The sequence below is a fragment of the Talpa europaea genome, assembly GCF_964194135.1.
Source record: "Talpa europaea genome assembly, chromosome: 11".
NCBI classification, from domain to species: Eukaryota; Metazoa; Chordata; class Mammalia; order Eulipotyphla; family Talpidae; genus Talpa; species Talpa europaea.
The window spans coordinates 8,775,343-8,799,762 of NC_140078.1; the positions used below are offsets into that span (position 1 = coordinate 8,775,343).

General features: G+C 50.6%; 1 protein-coding gene across 5 annotated transcripts in view; it reads left to right on the forward strand.

Annotated features, from left to right (window-relative positions):
• Positions 1-24,420, forward strand: part of ZMYND8 (zinc finger MYND-type containing 8) — a gene marked incomplete at both ends in the record, with an annotated part of 96,061 nt that overhangs the window by 12,501 nt on the left and 59,140 nt on the right. For all 5 annotated transcript variants that reach the window (XM_084246677.1, XM_084246675.1, XM_084246676.1 and 2 more), the window contains one exon: positions 19,494-19,642. In XM_084246677.1, coding sequence (XP_084102803.1) covers positions 19,494-19,642 — 149 coding nt within the window. The remainder of the gene's footprint in view (positions 1-19,493; positions 19,643-24,420) is intronic.

A 24,420-nucleotide genomic window follows, 5' to 3' on the forward strand; every position in this document is an offset into this window, starting at 1 on the left:
TTTCTCTCACCCCAGAGACTGACGGCTTTGGACGGCTTTCTCTGTGGAACCGAGCTCCTGTCTTCCGGGGTCAGGTGGCTGCTTCTGTGTCTAGGGGACATTTCTGACCTGTAAGGAAATTCGCAAAGCATGGAGTTCTGATGTGGGCTTGGCTGAGCTTTGGAGAGCTGAAGTCCACCCGTGACACTTGCGAGGGCTGATGGGGAGCAGGCCCTGTCAGCCCTAACCATCAAAGCCCATGGTGTAATGGTCTGGTTCAGCAGACATGTCTTTCTCCAGTTGCTTTTCTTGTGGTTTGGGAAATTCTGTGCTTCTGTCTCCACTGATGCTGTCAGGTCAGAGTTCTTTGGTTGCGCACAGTGGAAGCCAGAAGGAGATGGGCTGGAAAGTGGTCACCTGGGGCTGCTGTGCAGGCTGGAGGTCCAGGGCAGCTCTGGGGAGGGCAACCAGTGCACAGCCTCCGCAGGAGCAGCCAGGCCAAGTCCCCAGGGAGCCACTTCCCTGTGTCATGTCCGCCCTTCGGCCTGGAGAGGTTGGTGTCCGGACACCAGGACTGGACCCTCTTCCCCGCCCCCAAGAAAAAAAGGTCATTCCTCCAAAGAAGATGAGGTGCCCACTCAGGCACCATGGAAACTGGCACATCATTCCCTGCTTGGCCTCTGGACAACAGGCCGCGAACTGTATCGTGCTAGGGAGACTCAGAATTTGTCTGTATTATTCTTATGCGGTCCAACCCACCTTTCAGGTTCTCAAACTGAATTTCAATTTGTATACCCCCTTCCCCTGACACATCCTCACTTATTAACTGAGCAATTCCCAAGCCAGTTATTGCCTTTCCACCAGCCTTGGCATTTACGGGAACATTTTAGTGCTTGAGAGACAAAGCTTTCGAGATTTCAAGATGTCAGGTTGACATTTGTGTCCGAGGGTAATGATCGGCTGAGAGATGCTCAGGCATAAATTGGAAGCACTGTCTAGATGCCAGGTGTGTGCCTAGCTGCTATTTTCTGAGTGCTGATTAGATGCCAGGTATAACATGCAAGTTATTTCATTTGATTTTCCTAATAGTGCTAGGATGTAAGACTGCTGTTATTCCCATTTTACAGTTCAGGAAACCGAGACTTGGGCATTAATGAAGTAGCAAGGTGTCAGACTGGGTTCAGGTTTTGTCTTTGACTTTAAATCTTCGTACTTGACCTTGAGCCCTACCCGTGGGCTTCAGGTCAGGTAGACCAGGCTTCAGGGGTTCTGGGCCTTTGGTGAATGGCAGAGTGCGTGCACTGTAGGGGGTCTGCCTTCATCTGAGTGCTCACCACACTACTAGGAATATGACTCAGCCTGTGCTGGCAGCTGGCATTTTTTTTTTTCCCCTGTAAAAACCCCTGATGAGGGGATGGGACCTGTGTGGACAGTTTCTCTTTGAGCATGCACAGACCCATCAAGACACATCTCTGGATCAGAAGTGGCTGAGGGTTGTCGGTTTGCATTCTCTGCTGAGACTGGTCACGGGGCACAGTCCACCGCAGGGTGCTCGCTACGCTGTGCTTGAGTTAAACCCAACCAGCCCCTCCAAGACCAGAGCTTCGAGTCTGAGAAGTTGATGGCCTAGGCCAGTTCACGACTCCCTACAAAAGCTCCCCTGTTTGGGCTGCTGGCATCTTGATCCTGCCTTGTGTGCATTTTGCAGTAATGATGGTGGTGTGCAGATGCCAGGCTGCTAAAGCTGAAACCATTTTTAAAAATGTCTGTGTAATGTCACCCACACAAGAGAACCAGCCACTTGGAAACCATGCAACGGAAGCCCAAGATATTAAAATCTTGAACAGTATCATTCTTGCTGAGATTTGCCTGAGTATGGATATATTTTCAGAGACAGAATGCTGGAGAATATACAATTACAGCAATTTGCTAACCAGCCCCAGACCTTAATTAGTACAGGATCCTCGTTCTCACTGTTGTATGTAAATTAAGACTCTTTCACAAAGGGATTGTTTATGAGGACAGCTATGAGATAGAGACCTTCTGTCATTTTTTTCCAAGGAAACTCTTTAAGAAAATGTAACCATAAACACTCAAGTCACAGCTTGATACAGAAGTGCTGAGAATCTTTCTCTTAAAAAACGAGCATCAGTATTTTTAACTCTGCTCTGGCACTCCTATCTCTCCTCCAGCCCAGAAGCACAGTCCCTGCACTGTGCAGTGGGGAGAATTTATTTGCAAATTAGTTAGCAACCAGATTGTTCCTCTCCCAACAAGGCCTGCAACATCCTGTCACTGAAGATGCCAGAGAACCACTTTCCAAAAGAGAAATCTCTACTTCCGGCCAGCATGGGTCTATACCCCGCACCTCTTCCTAGACTCCTACGGGCAGTCTGTGCCTTTGAGCTTTGTGGGTCACTTTGGAAAACCTGTGTTCACCCTGTTTGTGAAGCCTGACCCGCGTTGTATGTTGATGTATTATTCTAGAAGACTGTGATCAAAAATGCACCATATTCAACCTTCAATGAAAAGAACAAGCTTTTCTTCCAAATAAATGCCTGTAGCACCAACATGGTAGATGTGAGGCCTTCTAGAGATTCCTGGCACTAGTTTTGGTCTGAAAGTTTTCAAATAGTAGTAATTCTGTTCTGTTCCAGGGATGGAGGCGCCTTTACTGTTGACTTAAGGGGAACATGTTTGAAAAGCCCACATCTCATGGGAGTTGTGTGTGGGGGTTCATGTTATAGCCCCTTACCCCTCAGCTTTCCTGGGAACCTGGATACCCAGCATTTCACAAACTTAAAAAAAAAAAAAAGCTGGCTTTATTTATTTATTTTTTAAAGATTTATTTATTTATACAAGAACCGGGGTACAGGCCAGAGGCGCAGGAGGGCGAGAGGATTCACCAGAGACAGAGTGGGGAGCAGAACAGGCAGATGGACCGAAAGCACTGCTGAGGGGAGCAGCGGGCGAGACAGGAGAGGTCTGCTTGCCATGTGGGTAGCTTCTCAGCCGGCAGGGACCAAACCGGCACTGCAGAGGCTGCGGACAGCTTCACAGTGCTGCGCTCAACCGCGTGCGCCACCAGGGAGGCCCAAAAAGCTGACTTTATTGAGATTTAAGTCATTTATGGTACAGTTCTCTATTTGAGAGTGTTTCTTAAATATGGTCTCCAAGATAGTGGTGTGCCGTCACCACCATCAAGTTTAGACAATTTCATCTCCATTAAGAAATCCCATGCCCTTGGGCCTCTCTGGTGGCGCAGCTGTTGAGCGCTGGGCTGCGAAGATGCCCGCAGCCTCTGCAGTGCTGGTTCGATCCCCGGCCGCCGGCGAGGGTCCCACATGGCGCGCAGACCTCTCCTGCCGCCCGCTGCTCCCCTCAGCAGTGTGTTTCGTCAGTCTGTCTGTTCTGCTCCCTGCTCTGCCTCTGGCTCTGGTGAATTCTCTCACCCTCCCGCGCTTCTGACTGTGCCCAGTGCTTGTATAAATAAATCTGTAAAAAAAAAAAAGAAATCCCATGCCCACTGGTAGTCACTCCCATTGCCTCTCTACCCAGCCCTTGATGGTTGCTCACGTATGGTCTGTCTCAGGGAATGTAATGGGCATTGCATGTAAATGGGATCATACAGCAGGTGGGCGTCTGTGTCCGTCTGTCACTTAGAGCGCTGTTTCCAAGACTCCGCCCTGTGGGAGCACACTCTTGCTCTTCACGGCGGGCGCAGTGCTCCATGTGGCTCTGCCCCATTGGCTTCTGCACCCACAGACATTTATGTTGCCATGAACATTTGGGTACAAGTTTTTGCGTGGATGTATGTTTCCATTTCCCTTGGTTCAGAGAGTGGAATTGTGGGGACTTAGGGTAACTTTATGTCACGCTTTTGGGGGAATGCATAGGCTTTTGAACATGGTGAAAGTCCTTCCACATGTACTCTGCCTGTATCTTTCCAGCGAGCACCCTCCCATCTCCCCATTTCTGGCTGCTGCTTCAAAGCCCAATTTCTTAGAAGTGTGTGTACTCATTCATGTCTGGGTTCCTGGACTCCCGCTTGGGCCGGCCAGTTCCTTTGTGCCTCCCCCCCAGTCCTTCCACATGAGTGGTCACCCCCAGCTCTCTGCAGCTGCCACGTGGCCTTTTCCAGTGAGGGTTTCCAGGCCTCATCTTCCTTGATCTAACAGAGGCATTGGCCACTGCTCAATCTTTTTCTCTTGGAAACCATTTCTTCCCCTGACTTTTTTTTTTGCCACTGCAATCTTGGTTTTTCTGTTTCCCCAGCTCCTTTATTCTTCAGCCATTAGAAGTTGGTGTGGTTGAAAGCTTGGCCCTGTCCTCATCTTCCTCAGCATGTTCCTTCCCTGGGCAAACTCGCCCACATCTGTAGCTTTATGACTCACAATTTATGTTACCAACCTGGAATTTTCCTGAGTCATGATGCACAGTCAGCTGCCTACCTGACTGCCTCACCTGTTAATGAGTTTCTCAAACTCAAGATGTCCAACACAGACTTCACACCTCGGCCTTTCCTCCTGTCCCTCCAGTTCTCTCCTCTCCCCAGCAAAGCATCCGCTTCGCCACAGTAAGCCCAGTGCTGTGCCTGAGCCAGGATAGCCCCTCACCCTTGAGACTCTTCTCCTTTTGCCTTCTTCGTGTCACTTTCTTACAAAATGATCATTCCTCTCTGGTCTGTCATCCTTGAATTGTTGCAGTCTATTAGCTGGTCTCACTGTCTTTGTCTGCCTCACCTTTTGACTTTCTGAAAGGAATCTCTCTGGCTTCCCTCCTCCCCCTGTTAGGGGAAAAAGGATGTCCTCTCCGTAACACCCCCAATTATAAACTCTGACATGCTTTCTCCTTGGTTTTAAGATAAAGATCAAAATCCTAAACCCCCCCTGTGCTTGCTTCTGGCTAGCTTTCCAGCTTTCAGCTTCCCCTCTCCATGGCCCTTTGCTCTCCCAGATCCTTGAAAGACGGTATCTGACCACAGGGCCTTTGCTCGTGCCTGGAAGAGCCTCCCCTCTCTTTTCTCCTAACCCCCCACACCCTTGATTTGAAGGCTCCAAACACAGGTGGGGTTTGCACACCCAGTTTCACCTGGTGCCTGCCCTGTTAACCAGTGTCTGTTCTGGCCCGTACGTGACAAAAACTTATTTTGACTGCATGAGAGAGTAACTTGACTTGGCCTGTGAGATGCATAGAACTTTTCTCCTGGAGAAAGCTGAAAGCACCCTTCAGCTAGAGAGGATGTCTTTGTTTCCAGCATAATCGGGGCCTGGAAATAATTACCCAAGCTCAAATGTCTGCTCTGAGATGATTGGCTTGTCTTTCTTTGCCCCCAGGACATGGTACGCATTGAAATGGTCCCCTTCCTTCTGATTTCTCTCCTTCCTGTTGCAGCACTTCTAGTAGGCCTGTTCCCTATCAACCCCTAGACATAAGTGTGATTGTCCTATTTTCCTGCTTTAAACTTCCAGTGGCTCCTGGGGACTGGGCTTGATCTTGGATTCAAGGTCCTTCTCCCTCTGTCTTTCTGGTTTTGGTAGAGGCCCTGCAGAACCTGCCCCTCCTGTATGGCCTCCTGTGTGGCTTGTGGATCTTGTGATGTGCGGAGGCCGCCTCCTGCTCCTGGCTGAGTCATTGTCTGCAGCTCTCTCCCTGGAACACCAAACCCTCACCTTCTCTGTGAAGGTGAGGAAATCCACTCATCTTGCCATGTGCTCAGCTCTGGTCGGACATTCTTCTGGGTACTGATGCTTTGAGACTTTCCGAGCTCAAAGAAAGAAGAATCAAAGACCAGCCCATAAGCTACATATTTTTGGGCATCAGATCATTAATGCACTAAAGACCACCACCAAAGCCTTTGGGGCAAATAGGGATGGATGGAGGATTCTGCAGTGGCCTGCTTGTCTTACCTCCTTTGTCTGTTAGTATCTGCAGTTATGCTGCCCGATAAAACAGCCACTGGCTGTATGAGACTCTGCAAATTTACATTTATCCTTCCTTAGTCACACTAGCCACATTTCCAGTACCCCAGTACCCACATGTGGCTGGAGGTTGCCCTATTAGTACACATAGGGAACAGATAGAGAATGTTGCCATCATTATAGAAAGTTCTGGCACTGCTACACAGCCTTAGTGGTTGTGTTGTGCCAGTGCCGAAGGTGAAATATCTGGCCTGGGACTGGCACAGTGAAGGTCATTCTCAAGGGAGTATTGCATAGGGTTCCAGGGGCCGCTCTTTGTTATACACAGAGAGAACACAACGATCTTCCTCCGATCTTCCTCCGTTTTCCCAAGTTGGCATTTCCTATCAAGGTCCTGTTGAGGGCCTCCCCGGTGGCCCAGCGGTTGAGCGCTGGGCTGCGAAGCTGCCCGCAGCCTCTGCAGCGCCGGTTCAGTCCCTGGCTACCGGCGAGGGTCCCACATGGCGCGCAGACCTCTCCTGCTGCGCCCGCTGCTCCCCTCAGCAGTGTGTTTTGTCAGTCTGCCTGTTCTGTTCCCTGCTCCGGCTCTGGTGAATTCTCTCACCCTCCTGCGCTTCTGACTGTACCCAGTGCTTGTATAAATAAATAAATAAATCTTAAAAAAAAAAAAGGGGGTCCTGTTGAAATGCCTTTCTGCCTGGGCCTTTGGCAAGTTGGCACCCTGGCTGGGGAAAATACCACAGGACACGCAGGTAAGTCTTCCCCGTGTGCCAGCATGTGTCTCCTCACCTGGACCGATGGGGGCCAGGTCTTGCTCACCTCTTTGCTAACCTGGGCTGGCACATTACAGTAGCTGCTCAATAAATGGTTTTTGAATAAAGCCTGTCTTCCAAAAAATGTAAACTCATTAACTTTAAGGGGGAAAAATGGTTTATTGGATTTCCTTTTCAAATGATAAAATCAGTGCATTTCCCTGCTACAAGCCAGAGAATACAATGAAAAAAGCTAAAATCTTCTCCCACCAGGGGACTTTATATTAGCCATTTGAGTCATGTGTACTTCCCCCCACCTCTCTGCTTATGAAATATAAACAAATTTATACCACGATGGGGTCAAACTTTCTACAACTTGGCCATCCCTCAGTCCTTTGTTTCTCTTCTTGTGTTCTCTGGTTTTCTCTACCTGTAAGGGAATTTTCAGATTAGATTTCATTTTCTGGCAGTTGAGAATAACGGAGACCTTGGCAAATGGGGGATTTTGTGTTTTATCCTCAAGGGCAGCCTGAAGGATTGTTCCATGTGGAAATGGAGGCCCTTTTGTGGCTTGATTTTCTGATTTTTTTAAGGAGAAGCTAAAGCATGGCTGTCCAAAGGCAGTTTTCCCCATTTTTTAAATGGCAACTCAAATTTTAAAGTCTCACCTGGCTGTGGGTGGACAGGATGCATCCTGGGTCCTTAGTGGGCCATTCCCAGTTCGGGCCATGGCTATGGGTTCTGTAGATGAATTTCCTGGCCGTTGGTGGCTTCCCTTCTAGGTCACTGCTGTCCTCGTCTGTCATGGGGCCCTGACTTCCTAATGAAGCTGCCCTAGTCTTGTCTTTCACCTCCTTAACCCACCCTTCAACAATGCCCCCTCCCTCCTCCCAGCCCCCTAGCAGTCTGGGGACTGTCTTTCAAAGTAGGTTGCTGGATTTTGGGGTTGGGACCAGATATGATAGTAGTAGTCGGTGAGAGTTGTTTGACAAACATGCATCTTTAAAATCCAGACTCATCTCAAGCCTGGTGAGATGCTGACAGGTTGAGAGGCCTCAGGGAGCCGAGATGGAGACAGGAGAAGCAGATTTATTTTCTCTTGACTGGTATACCGATTGGGTGGGATGGAGAGAAGAGGAACTTGGATGATAATTTTTCACTTTCCCTTTTTGAGGCTGAGCTGGGTTTGCTGCTTTAACATAGATAAGAGGGAGAGCCCTTGCTTGCCACTGCAGGGGCAGAATTGGAGAATGGAGCCGGAGGATCAAGGGAGGTGAAGGGAAAGAGATCCTCAGACTTAAAAGGGTCTGATAAGAAAAAGGGCAAAGAATCCCGACTAAAAAATTTGGTTAAATGGTCATCACAGTGGGGGGTCTCCCTGTGGGGAGTGTTTTCCCTGGAGAAAGTCATTTCTCTTTTTTAAGGCTAAATGATTTTGAAACAATAGCTCCTCCCTAGAAGAATGGAGAGACCCTGGAAGCCGGTAGCCTGAGAAAACCTGAGTTACCCCCCTTGGGCTTTCAGCAATTGTGTTTAGCTGCATGGCCTCATCACGTTCAGGATATAAATCCTTACTTAATCCCCTACTTTTGGGGGAAGTGGGCTCTTTAGGAAGAAATAAGACAGACTGAGTACCTGTTGAAAGGGAATTTCCTGCTCTAGTTTCTTTCTTTCGGACCCTGGAATGGCCAGGGTCCCTTTTGTGTGACCTTCCCCATTGGCTTCACACTCCTGCTTTCTTGGTTTGCAGGGAGAAATTCTTAGATAGGGGAAGAAAACCTGGAGTTTCCTGTGAGTCTTCTCTGCCAGCAAACCATGTGGCTTTGTTAACCCTCTCCTGTGACTCATTTAGGTGTCAAGAGAAATGTTTTGGGGGCACCATGAGCCAGGCTGGGTGAAAGAAAGAAAGGAAAACCTGACAGCAAGCCCACATTCTGGAGGAGAAACAAAAAACATGTGAACCATCAAAAGAAGGAAATAATTTTTAATCATTTTCAACTAGAGATGAAAGGGAAAAACATGAGGGGGGAAACAACTTCAGGATGATACAGTAACAGGGCCAGAGGCTGGGGGCTCAGGAAGGCATCTCTGGGGAGGTGCCATTTGAGCCAAAAGCTGAAGTTGCCAACCGTGGGAAGGTCGGGCATGGAACTTGCTAGATGGAAAAACCAGCAAGTGCAGATGAGTGTGGCTTGTTTGAAGCCACTGTGGTTAGGGCTGCATGAATGAAGGAGCAAGCGTGAGCCGGGCCAGATGACTAGGGGCTTTGTAGGTCTTGATGAAAATGTACATGAGTAAACCCCTCACAGGGTTTAAGCAGGGGGATGCGAGTGCTTTTCTTATTGGGGGCTGCTACGGAGGGGCAGTGAATAGTCACATCTTGGATCAAGCTTGGTGACACTGAAGGTTGGACTGACCTTGAACAGGCAGTAGTGAGCATGGTAGGGAAGGAGCACCCGTCTGCCGAGGACTAGCTGTGTGCCAGGCACCACGGAGGAGGCGCTGCCATTCTACCCGGCAAGGGTTGGCATTATAATGCATTTTGCACATGACTCGGATTCTGAGGCCAACTCCCTCCCAGGCTGCTGGGCCTCATTTGAGTAGGGAGGAGGGTGCATTTGAGGAGTCCTGGAGAAGGTCAGTCTAGAATAGGGGTGGGGGGAGGAGGGGGGTGGTGTGGGCCACCCGAGGGTTCTGCTTTGATCTGGGAGGAAATCCTGAGCCCTGGGGGAATTTTGAGCCCGGCTGGGTGGGACCTGTGCCAGCCTGAGAAGGGACTAACCATGGAAGTTCAGTGGAAGTTCGTGTTTTTCACCAGTGAAACTTTTCTTTAAACAAGCTGGAGAATCCTGGGGCAGATCACGAAGATCTTTTTGATTTGGGGAAACGGGTTTGGGATTTCTGAGCTTTGGTCTTTTTTTTTTTCTGCCTTGGCACCTCCTTCTCCCGAATAATCACAGTAATAACACAACGGGGCTTTGACACTTTGCATGCTTTGTGTTATTTCTTCTTAACAACCCTTTTAGGGAATGCTAGCAGTGGCAGCTGAATTGACCAAGGCACAGAGAGGCTGAGTAACTTGCCAGAGGACACACAGCTGGCAGGTGGCGGCTCTTGGATTCAGCCCTAGTGGTGTGGCTCAGAGCCCACACACTGAACAATAGTGCTTGTTGACACCGTGCCAAGCCTGTCCTTACCAGGTGGGCTCCCACCCTAGAGAAGGCAGGTGGCTGGTTTAGGTGAGGGCTTCCGAGTAGGACCCAGCCAGGTGGAGGCCCCAGCGGGTTCACTGACCTGTCTTCCTTGAGTATATAAAACACTTTGGCTGCTCTGAGCTTCACCTGCAAATTGGGTACAGACAGCACCATTCCTACCTGCTGGGATTCTTGGGAGGGACCCCAAGGAGGGAAGTAGCTGATCTCAATAAGCAGCTGAGTTGCATGAACCCAGTTCGAGAAGGAAACAGAGCAGCGTTTCCTTGGAAACACATTTTCCCCCATGATGCCACTCAGATATCTGGTGTTCCTCCTGCTCGGCCTTTGGTCCTTCTGACCAGTGTCTAATGTATTTCTAGAGCGAATCATAGTCATTGGATATGTACCAGACACTTCAACACAGGCTTGCTTTTCTCTGGATCTCAGTTTCCTCATCAGTAAAATGGGGATATAGCTACCTCCCTGTGGAGTAAGTAAACTGATATTTGTACTTAGAATGGTGATGAAGGTGCTGATGAGAAGTGCTGAGCACAAGGCAGCTGTTGCACTGTTGCTTGTCTGGCTCTTTTGGAGGCAGGACTTGTCCCACATAGGCTTCCGTACCCCAGGTTCCTTCTGTCCAGAAGCTGCTCAGTGACTGTTCACTGAGAGGTCCCACTGTTTTCTTCTCTTTGAAATGTGAAGTCTGCTCTGAAACATTCAGCATCATTTTCCTTTTTAATGGGTGCAGATGCCTCCGTGGGTGGCGTATTTATTTACACAAGGTTAGACCTGCCTGGTAGCTCTCTGCAAGGTTCTTTAGATCAGGGTTTCCCAGCCTGGGCAACAGTGACTTTTGGGGCGTGATGTCTCTATTTGGGGTGGGGTGGGGCGGTGCCCATCCTGTGCACTGTAGTGTGTTCAGCAAAATCCCTGGTCCCTCCAACTAGGTGCGAGTAACACTCCTCTCTCTCTGCGTAGATGGTGACACCCCCAGATTGTCTCCAGTCGTTGTCAGGTGTCCCCTGGGGAGAGCAGCATGACGCGGTTGAGAAAGTGCTCTACACTCTTCTGATAACCCAAGTCCTTTAAAAGGGGGCGCCCGATTTGTTCTGGGGACATGTTCTGAGCTCCTCTTGGGGCCAGGTGGGGGGTGAAGATACCGTGCCTGGCCGCGACATTCCCTGGCATGTAATGAGAGCTCCATCAATGTGGTTGTGATGTCCTTTTCCCCATGACCATTTAGAAATCTCTTAATTAAACATGTGAATGTGATGAGAAAGCGTTCAAACAGGAGTCCGGCGTCTGCTGGGTTTTCCTCCAGGCCTTTGCAAACCCACACAACCCCTGCTTCATTCACCCGGCTTCGATTTCTGGCCTTTGTTCACTTGGGTTTTATTCAGGCCAGGGCATAGAAGAGGCGATTCCTCCTCTAATCTGTTTCATGGCAGCGGGGCCAGTTGGTGCCTCTGGTTCTGTCAGATGATGTCGATGTTCGCTTCCACCTTCGGCTTCTACAAGAAGCTCTACAGTGGCTGCCTTAGTTCCTCCTGTGGGTGCCCGGAACGTGTGGGCCACAGGACACACTCTGAACTGCTCCTCCCAGGCCCCAGTGTGCTGAGATGTTAAGTGTCCTTTTGATGGGGGTACTTCACGTGACACTTTGGGGCTGATATCCTTGCTTCTTTGCAGGAAGGTGAGCGGGAGGCTGTCGAGGGCCTCTCCTGTCCCTGCTGTCTTTGTAGAGGATTTGTCCAATAAAATGACTTTTGGAAAGGCCAGACCCTCATTCAGTGCCTGCCTGTCAGCAGTGTCTTTCCTTTCTTCTGCTCCTTGCTGCCTATTTTTCTCCCGGGTGCTTCTTGGCTTCCTTGGTGCCGGCGGTGACTTTTTGTTACTGAATTGGCCCATGGACACTACAGTTCCCTGCTGCCCTTTGAAAGCCACACACCACCACTTGAAATCTCCAGAACCTGAGCCGGGCCCGGAGTGGGGAGGTGGGGTGGGCGCACCAGGCCAAGTTCTTTGGATAAGTAATGCAAATGGCTTCCGCCACCTGTGAACCCTGCCCTCCGCCAGCTACCAGCTACCGAGTCGAGGCCAGAGGCAACCGGTTACTCCACATTTTCTTTGTGGTGATTTGGTTGCGTTTCAGGGCCTCAAATATGTACACATGTTGGCTGTAACCTTCCAGACGGCCCTGGACTGCTGAGGGGCATTGGTGAGGGGCATTGGTGAGGTGTGTGGGGGGCAGTGGTTTCTCAGAGGGAATTGGGCCCTGCCGCCCCGCTTTGTAAAATTTGACAAGAGCTTGGCATTCTTGAACCAGGAAATTCCTGTTGAGATGTTTTTGATTTTTCCAGAAGGCCTCTTCCCAGCAGAGCGGCAGAAAGGGCTGCTGGGCTTGCAATTGCCTCTGGTTGTTGAGGGCTAAACACGGAATTCATTTGTAAATCAGCCTCTTTTCCCTGGATGGAAGCCATTTCAGTCCTGCAGGGTTTGGGGGTTCACCTTTTACATATGAATGTGCCACTTCTGCATTACTGAGGCAGACGAGACCCAGACTGACCACAGAGGGAAAGGATTACACCATCAGTTTAAAAAAAAAAAAAAAAAGATGTTTTTTTCCCCCCTCCCTTCTAGGAAGGGTACATTGGAACTAGGGCGATTGGGGAACAATTATTAAAAAACGGAAAAACCTTCAAAAGGCAACCACCACCCAGCCCGCCTCCTCCCCCTCTTGGATGGTCGCATTTCAACCAGCAGAACAACTGCAATTTGTGTGTTTATTCACATCCGGGGAAATAAATGGCTCGGCTGCAGTGGCTGGAGGCTTTCAGCTCGGCCTAGCTGCTGTCTGCCGAGGGTGATAAATTAGAGCTGAAAGCCCAGGGACATGGAGGCTCGTCACTCTGTCTCAGACAGTCTGATACCCGGGGAGGTGAGCCTGTCCTTGCCCCCGCAGGCCACCTAATGCGCACGAGGCCACAAGGCCGGGCTGGCCTGGTAAGTGGTGACTCTTAGCTTGTCCGCTTTGCTTCTTCCTCCTCCCCCTGGGAGAGGCCTCTAAGCATCCGGAAGCAGGAATGGCTGCCGAGGGTGAGCCTCTGTTCTCTTTAAAAAAGGAGAGGCTGGGTCCTCAGAGCAGCAGTGATTTCTCAGTGGCAGGTAAGCGCCCCTCCCCGGGTCACAAGCCCCTCGCTGGCCTGGCCCCCCTGCCAGCGCCTGGATTTCTGCTACATGTCATTCCCCAGGTTGGCAGTTGTTCCACTGTCTACCTTTCCACGCCAGCCCTCCTTTTCCTGGCCTGGGGGAGAAGTTCCCCTTTGGAAGCCCAGCGTAGGTGAGGGCGGCCTCTATGGAGGAGGCCAGGCTGCAACCTGGTTTTCAAGATTCTGTGACTCTGAGTGTTTGGTGTGTGAGCTAAATATGCTCTTGAGGGTTCTTCCCCCCTCCCCCCCCACTTGTTCCTCGTGGCTTGGGCATTCTCTGCTGTAAGAAGCATTTGCCTGCTCCGCACCCCCTATCTTTTGCTCCCAAATTTCTCCTGTCTGCTCTGGGCCTGGAGGAAATTCCAGGCTTTTGTTTCATCATGATGTCATTGCTGGCTGGAGAGGGCCCTGAGATTCCTGGGGAAGGAGGCCGCCTTGGGTACCTGCTCTGTGTCTTTGGGAAACCCTTTGAAATGATTAACCATCCTTGGCCTCTGCTGCTTCGGGAGAGCACCCTCTCGCCAGCCGCGGTCCTGCTCCCGGAGCCAGCACGGGCCGCTGCTTCTGACCTGCCTTTGTAGTAACGGGGGAAACCGGACGGTCCACCTTCTGACTGCAATGGAGAGGTTGCGTCGTGGGCTGATTCTAGCCTCTTGCGTCTTCCTAACTTTTTGTCTGTGGCATGGATTTCGCGCTCCTCTGGGAACCGAGCTGTTTTTGGAGAGGGATGGTGGTGGGGGGAGGGCGCAGGAGGAATTGTTGGTTTAAACCAGTCATCTTCCATTGCCTGCTTACTCGCTGCCAGGTGTATACTCAGAGTTCCCCGTGAGCTCACTGATCTAATCTTCCATGACTGTGTCAGGCGCCACGACCCCTGCCTTAGGGAAGAACGGAGACACAGGTTGAGTAGCTTTCTTAAGGCCACACTGTTGGGCCGGCAGCAGGCCTAGGTCCCGAGCACCCTGGACCCCGCCTATGCCATCTGCAGCCCTGTCTGTCGGAGTCTGTGCCCTGACTTCTGTGTCCCAGTTTGCCCGACACTGCTCATCTCTGACGGAGCAGAGCTGGTCACCCTGTGGACCATGAGGCCTGTCTCAGCTTGTTGACCGAGTTTCTCTCTTCATGCAGGCCCCAGAAGGCTCCTCGGCGACATCATTAAGGAAATTTAACACCCACAAAAACATGCACAGACCTGGCCCTCCTGGGGATGCGCCGTCCTTTCAGCTGGGGCCCTGTCCCTCTCCAGAGGAGACAATTCCCATAACGATGTGTCATTTCCTAGACTTTGGAGAAGGGGAGAGCTGTGACTCAGGCCCGGATGTGGGTGGGGGTGGGGGCCTGATGTGGCCGGCTGGATGGAGATTGGAGAGGAGTATTTGGGCAGGGGAGACGACTGGGGAGCTGCCAGCCCCCCACTTCCCTTCCTGCCTCCCCCTCCCACGCCTATTTTGTGGCTCAGGCCAGGTTCTGGTGCCTACACACAAAGATTGGAAGGCAAATGTGCTTCCCGAGGGAAGAGGGCTGTGACAGAGTGCTTGCATCATCAGTCAGACACACAGACACACAGACACACAGGATTTTCCCCTTTTCTTTCAGTTCCTCTTACCAGCTCCCTGCTGTACTCTCTCCCCCAGCCCTCAACTACAGGTAGAGGGGAAAAAAGGGCAAAGTGAGAAAGAGTCTCTAAACACAGGCCCTGGATTTGGAAGTCGACTGGCCGCAGAGCTGGGGACGCGCCTCCCTCCCCCTCCGCGAGGCCATGGGTGTGCCCTGGAATGTCACTTCCTGAGCTCAGACCCCAGCTTGGCCACATGGGTGACCCTGGGAACGACTTAGAGGGAAGGATACAAAGGGCATCTGGACAGTGCCTGCTGCCTCAGACATAGTAAAAAAAAAAAAAAAGGCCTCAGCTGTCACTGTCTGTGGTTTGAAAGCTAAGAGGCCGGCGTCCTTTCAGACGAGGGGTCCCCAGGAAGGGTTGAGCGGGATTATTTCTGGCGGCTCGCAGGACACAGGTTTGGGAAGTATCTCGTCACCTGCTCTGTTCCAGTACCCAGCAGACCTCCCCATATTACTAAGTTTTCAGCGAAATGTCACAAGGCGGGGGAGATTCTGCTGCTCTTGCACCACGCCAAGCTGCTTTCCTGAGTCATCGCTCTGTCCTTCTCTGGAGGCAGCTCTCCTCCCTTGCCCTCCTTAACTCCTTCAGAACCAGACTTATTTTGGGGGAGCAGGGGTGGGAGGCGGGGGGCCACCGGTGGGCCCCAATCCTGCTACCTCCAAGAGAGCCCTTTCAGATCAAAGGCACATCATTTCCCCTGCTGTTCAGTCTCCAGCGGCTGGCTGGCTGTCGTCGTTTCAAATTGATAGCAATACAGCCTCGTCAGAATTAAATCATTAGGCAAGGGAAAAAAGCAACTCTGACTCAGCTTTCTGGAAATGGTCCTTCAGGCCTTGTCACCAGGGTGACAGCAAGGTCCACCCACAGCCACCCTGCTGTTACCATCTGCCGCCCAGCCCCCACTGGACTGGGGAGGGTCTGCAGTTCAGACACTGACCTGCTCTGGCACCCAGTGGGGCGCCGGTCCGCAGGCCTTCTCCCAGGGAACCTTCTCCCAGGGAACCTTCGTTGAAAGCCTTGTTGGCCGTGTGTCTGTTGTTTGGAGCCTGTTACATTTCTGCTCTAGGATCTAGTCTCAGCTCTGCCGGGAGTCCCTGTGGTCGTCCCTGGGAACAGATTTGGGGTTTTTGTGTTCTGCGAAGACCAAAGGGGTTGGAACTCTGTTGGTGCAGGCAGCCTTGGGTCTGAACCCTTTTCTGAGTGCGACACGATTCTCCATTTTGTTCCCTGGTGGACTCCAACAGAACTCTCTCCCAATCTAAATGGTTCCGATGAGTATTCATTTCTGGTTGCCTTTTCTCTTTCCCATGGAATTCAGACATTTTAGCGTTTGCGACCCGCTGGCCCTGTAGTCTTTCATCTGTAGAGCTGGTGACACCTTTGAGAAGGTGCGGTGGGCATGGCTGCTCTTGCGGGAAACTGCATCCGCACACCGGCTGTGGGGTGCGGATTCTGGGCCCCTGACGGCCTTCGTGGACTCCAGGTAAGGACGCCTGGTCTGGCTCATTTCTCCACCACCGTCCCCCCCCCCACATTACAGACACTGGGGCCCTGAGAAGTGGGGAGACTTGCCTGGGGTTGTCTCCTGTTGAACTTCTCTCCATTTGCCTCCTTGCTTGGCTTCTAACTCCTCAGCTTGGGGACCAAGCCCACAGGCAGTGGTGGGAAGGAGAAGAGATGGGCTTACCAGCGTGGCAGTCAGACTCCCCCAAACACATGCCAGAGCATCTCAACTAGTGGGCACCAGAATCTTCCTCCTGAGGGTTTGCTAAAACCACAAGTGGCTGGGCCTCACCCCAGGATTTCTGACTCTAGCTCTGATGTGGGGCCTGAGACTGTGCATTTCTAACAAACCACAGGTGCTGCTGCTACTAACTTGGGGACATTTTGAAAATTGGCATCCTGGGGGATCTGAGCCTCAGGGAAGCTTAGATTGCTAGGGGCCGCTAGTGCCCATTCTTGCTAGGTGGGGGTGGGGACGCTCTGCTGTTCACCCACCGGCCTTGCTCCTGCTCAGCTGCCCCTCATGAGGGCAGACCTTTCCTGGGGGCGCTTGGGCGGTATGCAGGGATGCTTTTTGCTGCCACAGTGTTTAGGAATACTGATGGCGTTGAGTGGGAGGGTGCCAAGGTGGTGCCAAGGGTGTCGTGACACGAGGAAGAGTTGTCCTCCCCAAATCCAGTAACATTCTATCCAGAAACATCAGACACTGTCTGTGTTCCCCACCCACGAACACGCCCCTGAGTTTCTCGTGGCTGTGTCTTTGCTCAGGTATTTCTTTGAAAATCTTTCAAACTGAAGAAAATACACAAAACCAATTTTGCCCAATTGCTCTCAATGATTTCCTGGCCAGGATGCCTTTTCTGGCATGCATCTCCTCTGAACCCCTAAAATACCTTCCTTAAACACCCACACTGCAATACTCGAGCAGTTATTTAGGTCTATCAGATCCTAAATAGAAGATCCATGTAGACGAAACCCAAGCTTCTTCCTGTGGTCTGTCCCAGCTTTGCCCACCTGGTGACGTTTCTGGTCTGGCCTCTCTCCTTTGTTCCTTGCTGGCTTCGCACCTGCTGCTTTTTGATGTGTGACTGAACCTCAGAAATACTGCATTTATGGTTTTCTTTTGAGCCAGTAGTTCAGGGCATGTGATAAAATTAGTACACAAGGGTCCACTGTGGAACATAGTACAAACCTGGATGTACGTATGTACCCATGTCCAGGTGACATTTGCACTAGATAGAAAGCATCCTTCTGAGGGAGTGTGTGTTGATCTGTTAATGGTATTAGATCAGTGTAGCTTTTTATTATTTATTTTTATTTTATTTCATTTTTAAAAAAGATTTATTTATGCATGAAAGAGCTGGGATGCAAGTCAGAGGTGCGGGGGGTGAGAGGACTCACCAGAGACAGAGTGGGGAGCAGAACAGACAGATCTATGGAAATACACTGCTGAGGGGAGCAGCGGGTAGACAGGAGAGGTCTGCTGTGCCGTGTGGGTCAGCTCTCGTGCTGTAGTGGCTGTGGATAGCTTCATAGTGCTGCGTCTTAACCCCTTGCGCCACAAGGGAGGCCCTAGCGTAGCTTTTTAAACCTGACACGCAAGCTTGGAAATGGTCGGGTGTGGGCCGGGGTCAAGGTTCCTTGTTACCTACCCGTAAGGGCGGGTACTCCTTGGTGTGGCTCCAGCATGGTGTCACCAGGTCTCAGTTGGTGACGTTGAAGTGGCTCTACTTGGGGTGTGGCTCACAGCACAGCATGGAACCCACATGTGTGTGCTCTGCTTCCCTTCGACTACGTCCAGAGAATGTGTTCCCAGGAGGAGATTGTTGGTCACAAGCCAAATTGAGAGTTCACCTGTGATGGCAGGTGGTGCCGGGGTACCAGGACCCCCGAGGAACGAGAGGAGGTTCCTGGGGAGATGGTGCCAATCCCCGGCTGCACCTAGTCAGTGAGTTTTCTCACTCACTAGTTGTCATGGTCCCTTTGTCTCTCTGGGCCCCCGTTTTGATGTCTGTGGGATGATCCCCCACCTCTTGGGTCTGATCCCCCTCCAGCTGCCTGTGGTCAGCTCTTGCTCCCTCCAGGCTGTGTCTCGGGGCCGCACGCTCAGCACGTGTCTAGGAGGGTTCAGTGTGTGGATTGGATTTGGCGAAAACAGTTCATTTTTTTTTTTCCTGCTGGCTTCGCCCTTCAGTCGGAAGTAACCTCCAGGAGGCCTTGCTTGTGGCCATCTTGGACCCTGCTCATCCAGCCCTGGCAGCTCCTGTCCAGACAGGAGGACGGGACACGGCGGCCTGCGTGCCGGAGCCTGCCCGGGAGTGGAGGCTGGCGGAGACACGTCGCGGGCTATCTTGGGGATAGTCATCTTTCCGGATTCCACCTCCCACCCATCACCTATGCTCTCGGCACAGCTCTCTGCTCTTCCGGAGCCGGGAGCTCTCATTCCTCGGGATGTCAGGTGCTCCGGGCTGGGCCCTTCTCTCACCCCCAAGCTAACAAGTCGCCGTAAGGCATGGACTGGACTCCGGTCCTTGCAGGTGAAGACCGGATGGTGGTAAAATGTGTGTAAATGAGATGCTGGCAGAGTAAAAATAGCGAAGAGAGGGGCAACGTGGGTGGGATTGGTATTTTCCTGAGAGTTCCAAACACGATGCCTGCTTCTGACTGGGTCCTGAGAGCTTTCCAGTGGGTGGGGTATGTTCTTTATGCAGTTAAACTTTCTTAGCCTAATAAACAGGAGTAAATGTTGTTGTTCACTATGGTGTCTGTCTGCCTTCATTCTCTTGAAACGTGGCTGCATTTCTGGCATACCTGTCATGGTTTCCTGCTTTTGCCATCAGGCACAAGTGTGGAGAAGAAATAATTCTTTGGGATATGGTAATTGAATGATAAACTCATGGCAGCTGGGTTTAGGCCTCGGCAATCGGGACACAGTAGGGAAGGGTGGGGGACTGTGGCAAAACAGCGGGCATATTCCCATCAAAAAGTAGCTTTCTGGCATTCAGTTTTGTTTGGTGCCATAATGCCCTATAGACCCTGATCTGTGTTTTTTTTTCTTTTAAATGAGAAGCCAAAAATCTGGGTTATTGTATTTTGGCAGTGAATTAAAGGCTTTTACAACAGTGTTACATAGGCTGAAGGAAGAATGTCTGAGATAGGCAATGAAGGAAGGCAGGGGGTGTCTTCGAAGAAGAAAGCTACAGTGGCATTGGATTTGAAGATAAAATGCCTTGTGTCCCACATGTCCTTCTCTGAGAGGCCCGGGCCTCCTGAACTGCTTTAAAATACCTGGTCCTGTGTGTCTCTTTCAGATCCTGGCTCCTCAGAGAGAACAGCCCAGAAAAGAAAGTTCCCCAGCCCTCCACATTCTTCCAATGGCCACTCGCCACAGGACACATCAACAAGCCCCATTAAGAAGAAAAAGAAACCTGGCTTACTGAACAATAACAATAAGGAGCAGGTAAAGGGCCGCCGGGAACGTGTCCCTGCAGCGGGACAAGGCTGTGGCGAGACGTGCGGCCGCTCCCGGGTCTTCTTGTGGCCTGTGTCCTTGACATTTGACAAGCTGCCTTGCGCAGGCTGCGTTTGCATGGGGCAGCCAGGACAGCTCAGAGGGGGCTTGTATAGGAGCTTCCTGTGGGTTTGCAGAGCTTCTGGGGACAGGATCCTGATGCAGTGAATATGCAGTGTTAGGACTTGGGGTGCTGCCTTGGATTTCATTTCTTGTGCTTTGGGCCAGTTTGCCCAGGCGGCCTCCTTGACCTGTGGGTCCAACTCCAGGCTCTACCTGGGTGTGGGTGCTAGAGGAGGCCTGCTCCTCCCTGTCTCTGTTTTCTCATCTGTAAAATAACAGGTTTAGGTCTGTGGTGAGGGGCAGCCGCTTGCCATGCCCAGTGCCTGGGTTCCTCCTCAGGGAGCACAGACCCCAGACACCACAGAATCTCCCTCCTCAGCAGCCCAAGACCAGTCAATTCAATAAGAAAAATCTTTTTGCCACCGAGGGTCTTGTCTCAGGAACTTGCTAGTTTTAAGATTCTCTTAACTGGGGTAGATAATCGAGATCTAAAAATGAGAGGTGCTTTAGTGGCCTGTGAGCTCACGTCTCCTAGCCCCGGATTCAGGCTGCCCCAGCAGCGGCTGTGGGCATTTTTCCCTTCTGTGCCTCGTGGAGGACAGAAGCGGTGGGCCCCGGGGGGATGAAGTTGGAAAAAACAAGAGCATGCTGGCACGGGAGAGATGCAGCAAGGGTTAAGTGCCAGGGCCGTGAGAGGCACACGTTTCTGCACACTGATCTATTTTCACTCTCCAAATTACACAGCTGACTGCCAGCTCTGCTCGTGCTTTGTGGCTGTGGGCAAGTTAACCTCTTGGTGCCGAATTTTCTCATCTACTGAAGTAGGATGACGATCTGATCCCTATGGTTTTCCGGGGTGGGTTGTGAAGGTGAATGGAGCCAGATGATATCAATAATCATAGGAGACATTAAGCCAGACTCTACGCGAAGGCGGTGCAGACGCACAAATGCCATGTGAGTTAGTGAAACAGCAGCTCTAGCAGCATCTAGACCTGCGCAGTTTAGTGTGACAGCCACCAGCCGTCTGTGTGGCCTCAGAGCAAGTTGCAAATGTGACTGCGGAGCTGAATTTTTAATTTTAACGAGTGACCCGTGGCTTGTAGCTTCTGTGTCAGGCAGCACAGGTATGACATTGGCCACCCCACGTTAACAGGAGAATTGGTGGGTCCCCCATACATCTTGCAAGGAGTATTGATTTGAAAAACAGATTAAATGGTGTGGATGACAGTGGCACAAAGGGCAGGGCTCATAGTCAGCTGTGTTCTGTTGTCAGCAGTTTTCTGCATTAATCTCACTGTTGCACGTGGCCCTGTGTGGAAGGACTTTACAGAGGACATCACAGAGGCTTAGAGAGGTTAAGTTGCCTCCTCAAGACCTCAGAGCAAACTAGAAGCTGCCCATCTGGCTTGAAGCTGGGGACAGTTCACCCCTGTTACCCAGGGGCCATCCCATAGCTGGGGATTGATGTAAAAAAGCGTGAAGGCCACAGAAAATCCCCAAAGCCATTCTGTAGCTTTCTGGGGAGATCCTGGATTCCACAAGGCATATACTGGCCCATCCACCCCCCCATGCAGAAATGGTCTTCCACACCTGCTCTCAGCATGCCCACGTGCACACACATTTTGTGCGCACACCCAGTTCTCAGCTGTCCTTTGAGAGTTGCCTCCCATCTCTTGGGGAGCTTATCAACTTGGGTCACTCATGCATTTCTTTGCTCTCGCTTCATCTGTGTGTTAATATTGGCTCTCTAACACTTGCCTCAGGCCCACAGTGATGTGTTTGTGAATCTGTGTCCACTCTGTATCAGCAACACGTGGCAGTGTCTGGGGACTGCAGACCCCCCAGAGTTTGACACAGGGTGGGAGCTCCTGAGGGCTAACGCCCTTAGTCTCTGGACAGTAGCACAGCATGGGTGACTGGACACAGGGTTGGTTGTGCTCTGAAGAATTAGTCTTTACTTTTGACAGTCAAGTTCAGGGAGCCAGGGCACTGGAGGGAAAGTTCCAGACCTGGGGACCTGGTCCTTTCTAGCCCCACTGGGGAAACTCTCTGTGTGGCCTTGTCAGTTGTTTTCCCATCTGAGCTTCAGTGACCTTGGAAAATAGAGGTTTGGACTAAGGAACATTGTAAGGTTGATTATAGTTTGTTTTTTCAGGTCTGAAACCCCCGTGAGCTGAGCGGCCAGGAGTTGGCAGAAAATAGCCTGAAATGTAGAGGAGGGCCTTCCTAACTGTGGCCTCACAATCCACTCTAGCATATAAAGTTGCATCATAGGGGTAACCACCCTCATGCACAGTCTTTCCCTCCAGGGAAAAGTTAATCCTTACAAAAAGTTTTCTTTGGGCACTTATCTTTCCCATTTTCTTTTCTCTCTTCCTTCTTTTAGAATTCTGGAATGAAAAGCAAATTGTAGGTCCGTTTGACCAACATAATTTCTTTTGGTCACTGACATTTAAAGATCATGAGGTTTCAAATAAAAATTTGTATTTCTGAATCCAACAAAATCTCAGAAAAATCCAGCAACAGTGGGAGTTGAGTCGTCTGTCTCTTTAGGCGCAAGGCCTGGCTACTCTAGTTTGCTGCACTCTCCACTCCTCTCTGTAGTGTACCACTCGGCCTGCTTTGTTTCTTCTGCCTCTGGAGCTCTTAGGTGGTTGAGTACTTTAGATTTTTGGTATATATCCAGATTTGCCAGCTCCTTATTTTCTTCACTCTTAATTTCTGTGTTCCAGTGTCCCAAAAAGAAAGCCATTTTGGCTTTACACAAACAAAAACAAGTATTTTTCCATTTTGATAGAGACCTTATATTACTAAGTGAAGTTGAGGGTCGAATTTTAAGATTGGGAACCATTACACCCATTTTTCATATGGGCTTCTTTTAAGAATAACTTTTAAACAAGTTAATTTTAGGGGAGAAAAAACCTAAGGCTTATAATTAATTTTGAAAGCTTTTTGGTCCAGTGGTTTCACCCCTGAGGACAGGCTTAAAAACATGTAGGTATTTTCTTCTTGGGGTTTCAAGCATTGACGAACCCCTAAGCATGGAAGGTGGCCCTGGCATTTTGTTGAGCAGGAGGGTTAGGTTGCTGAACACCCTGCAGCAGATGGGGTGAGAGGGATCTTGCCCCAAGTAACATTAAGGCCTTCACTGAAAAATATTCACTCTAATCTTTAGTTCTTGGGACATTAGAGTTCAAAGAGTTCTAGAGGTTTTCCTTTTTTCTTCATTAAAGGATTGAGAAATAATCTGCTCGTAGATTTGTACAAAATGGCCTTAGGTGTACCTTTGATCAACTATGGCAAAAAAGGAGGCCCCTCCTCTGAGTACAGGTGGGTCAGGATCGACTTCTTTAGGCTTGTGCTTTACCCTAAAAACCGGGACATTTCATAGAAGCCCTTTGTTGTTGGCAGAGTCAGTTGCTAACAGTTGAGACCATCCAGCCAATGGCTGGGTTGACATCTCCCTGAGCTCTGGCAGCGCAGTGCATGTGTGCCTGGCCATGTGTGGCTCAGGACACCCAGCTCAGTGAGTGCTGCTTCCTTAGGGGGGCAGGAGCTCCACCCCTCCCGCTGTCCCACCAGTGTGAAGGCTGAATGTCGGTGTCATTCCCTTCACTCCTTAGAGTAGAGATACATCTTACAGTACTCAAGCTCTTATCTGAGGCAGGAGAATGAAAAATCAGCACAGGCACCATCTTTATTCCTGTACGTTACCTGTATGACCCCTGCAGGCATTTGAATTTGTGTGACCCTGCAGGCATTTGAATTTGTGATCCCTGGCTACTGGCAAGTACTCTGTGCTCACACCCAGCCAGCATACCTTCTCTCTGCTTCATGCAGACCAGGTGTCAGCAGACTGCAGCCTATCAGCCAGATGCAGCTGGGGCCTAAGTTTTAAATGAAGTTTTATTGACATCTAACCACATTCATTCATTCACTTACAGTATCTGTGGTTGCCTTTGCTCTACCACACAGCTTGCAAAGCCTCAACTATTTTTCATCTTCACTGAACCCTTTGGAAACAGTGAGCTGGCCCCTGATGTAGACAAATGTCTTCCAGAGTGAACAAGTTAAGCCAGCCTGTGAAAGACGCAGGGAAATAAGACCATTTGCTCTCAGAGCCTGCAATTATCCTGGAACAACACAGGTTGCAACCTGTTGCCTTCCTAGCAGGCTGGTAACACACCTTCTCGTACCTGTGGGGGAGAAAAACCATAACTCATTTGACCTGAAATGAGTTGCTTTTACTTTTTTTAATGTTCTGTATTTGTTATCAGATTATTTTTATGGAAAAGGAAACACTTACAAGCAGCAGATAAGGCAGGTACCCGATAGACAAGATTAGCAGTCTCCTAGTTTTCAGGCACAAAGTGCTACTTAAGAAAAGGAGGAAATCTGCTAAGTGTGGTGCTGCCCAGCGCTCCTTGTCATCCTGCCGGGAACACCCACCTGGGCCAGGTGGGGGCTGGGGCAAGGACATGGGGAAACCTAGCTTCTGAGGTGGTGAGACCTGGCTTCTGGTAGGTGGGCAGGACTTGCTGCTGAGGGGGAATGGCTGTCGTCTTCCAACCTTCCAGTTTCATGTAGATCTCAGTGACGCTTCCTGTCCTATTAATAACTTACTGAACGGAAGTTGGGCTCTGACAAATGGCTTACTAGTATCT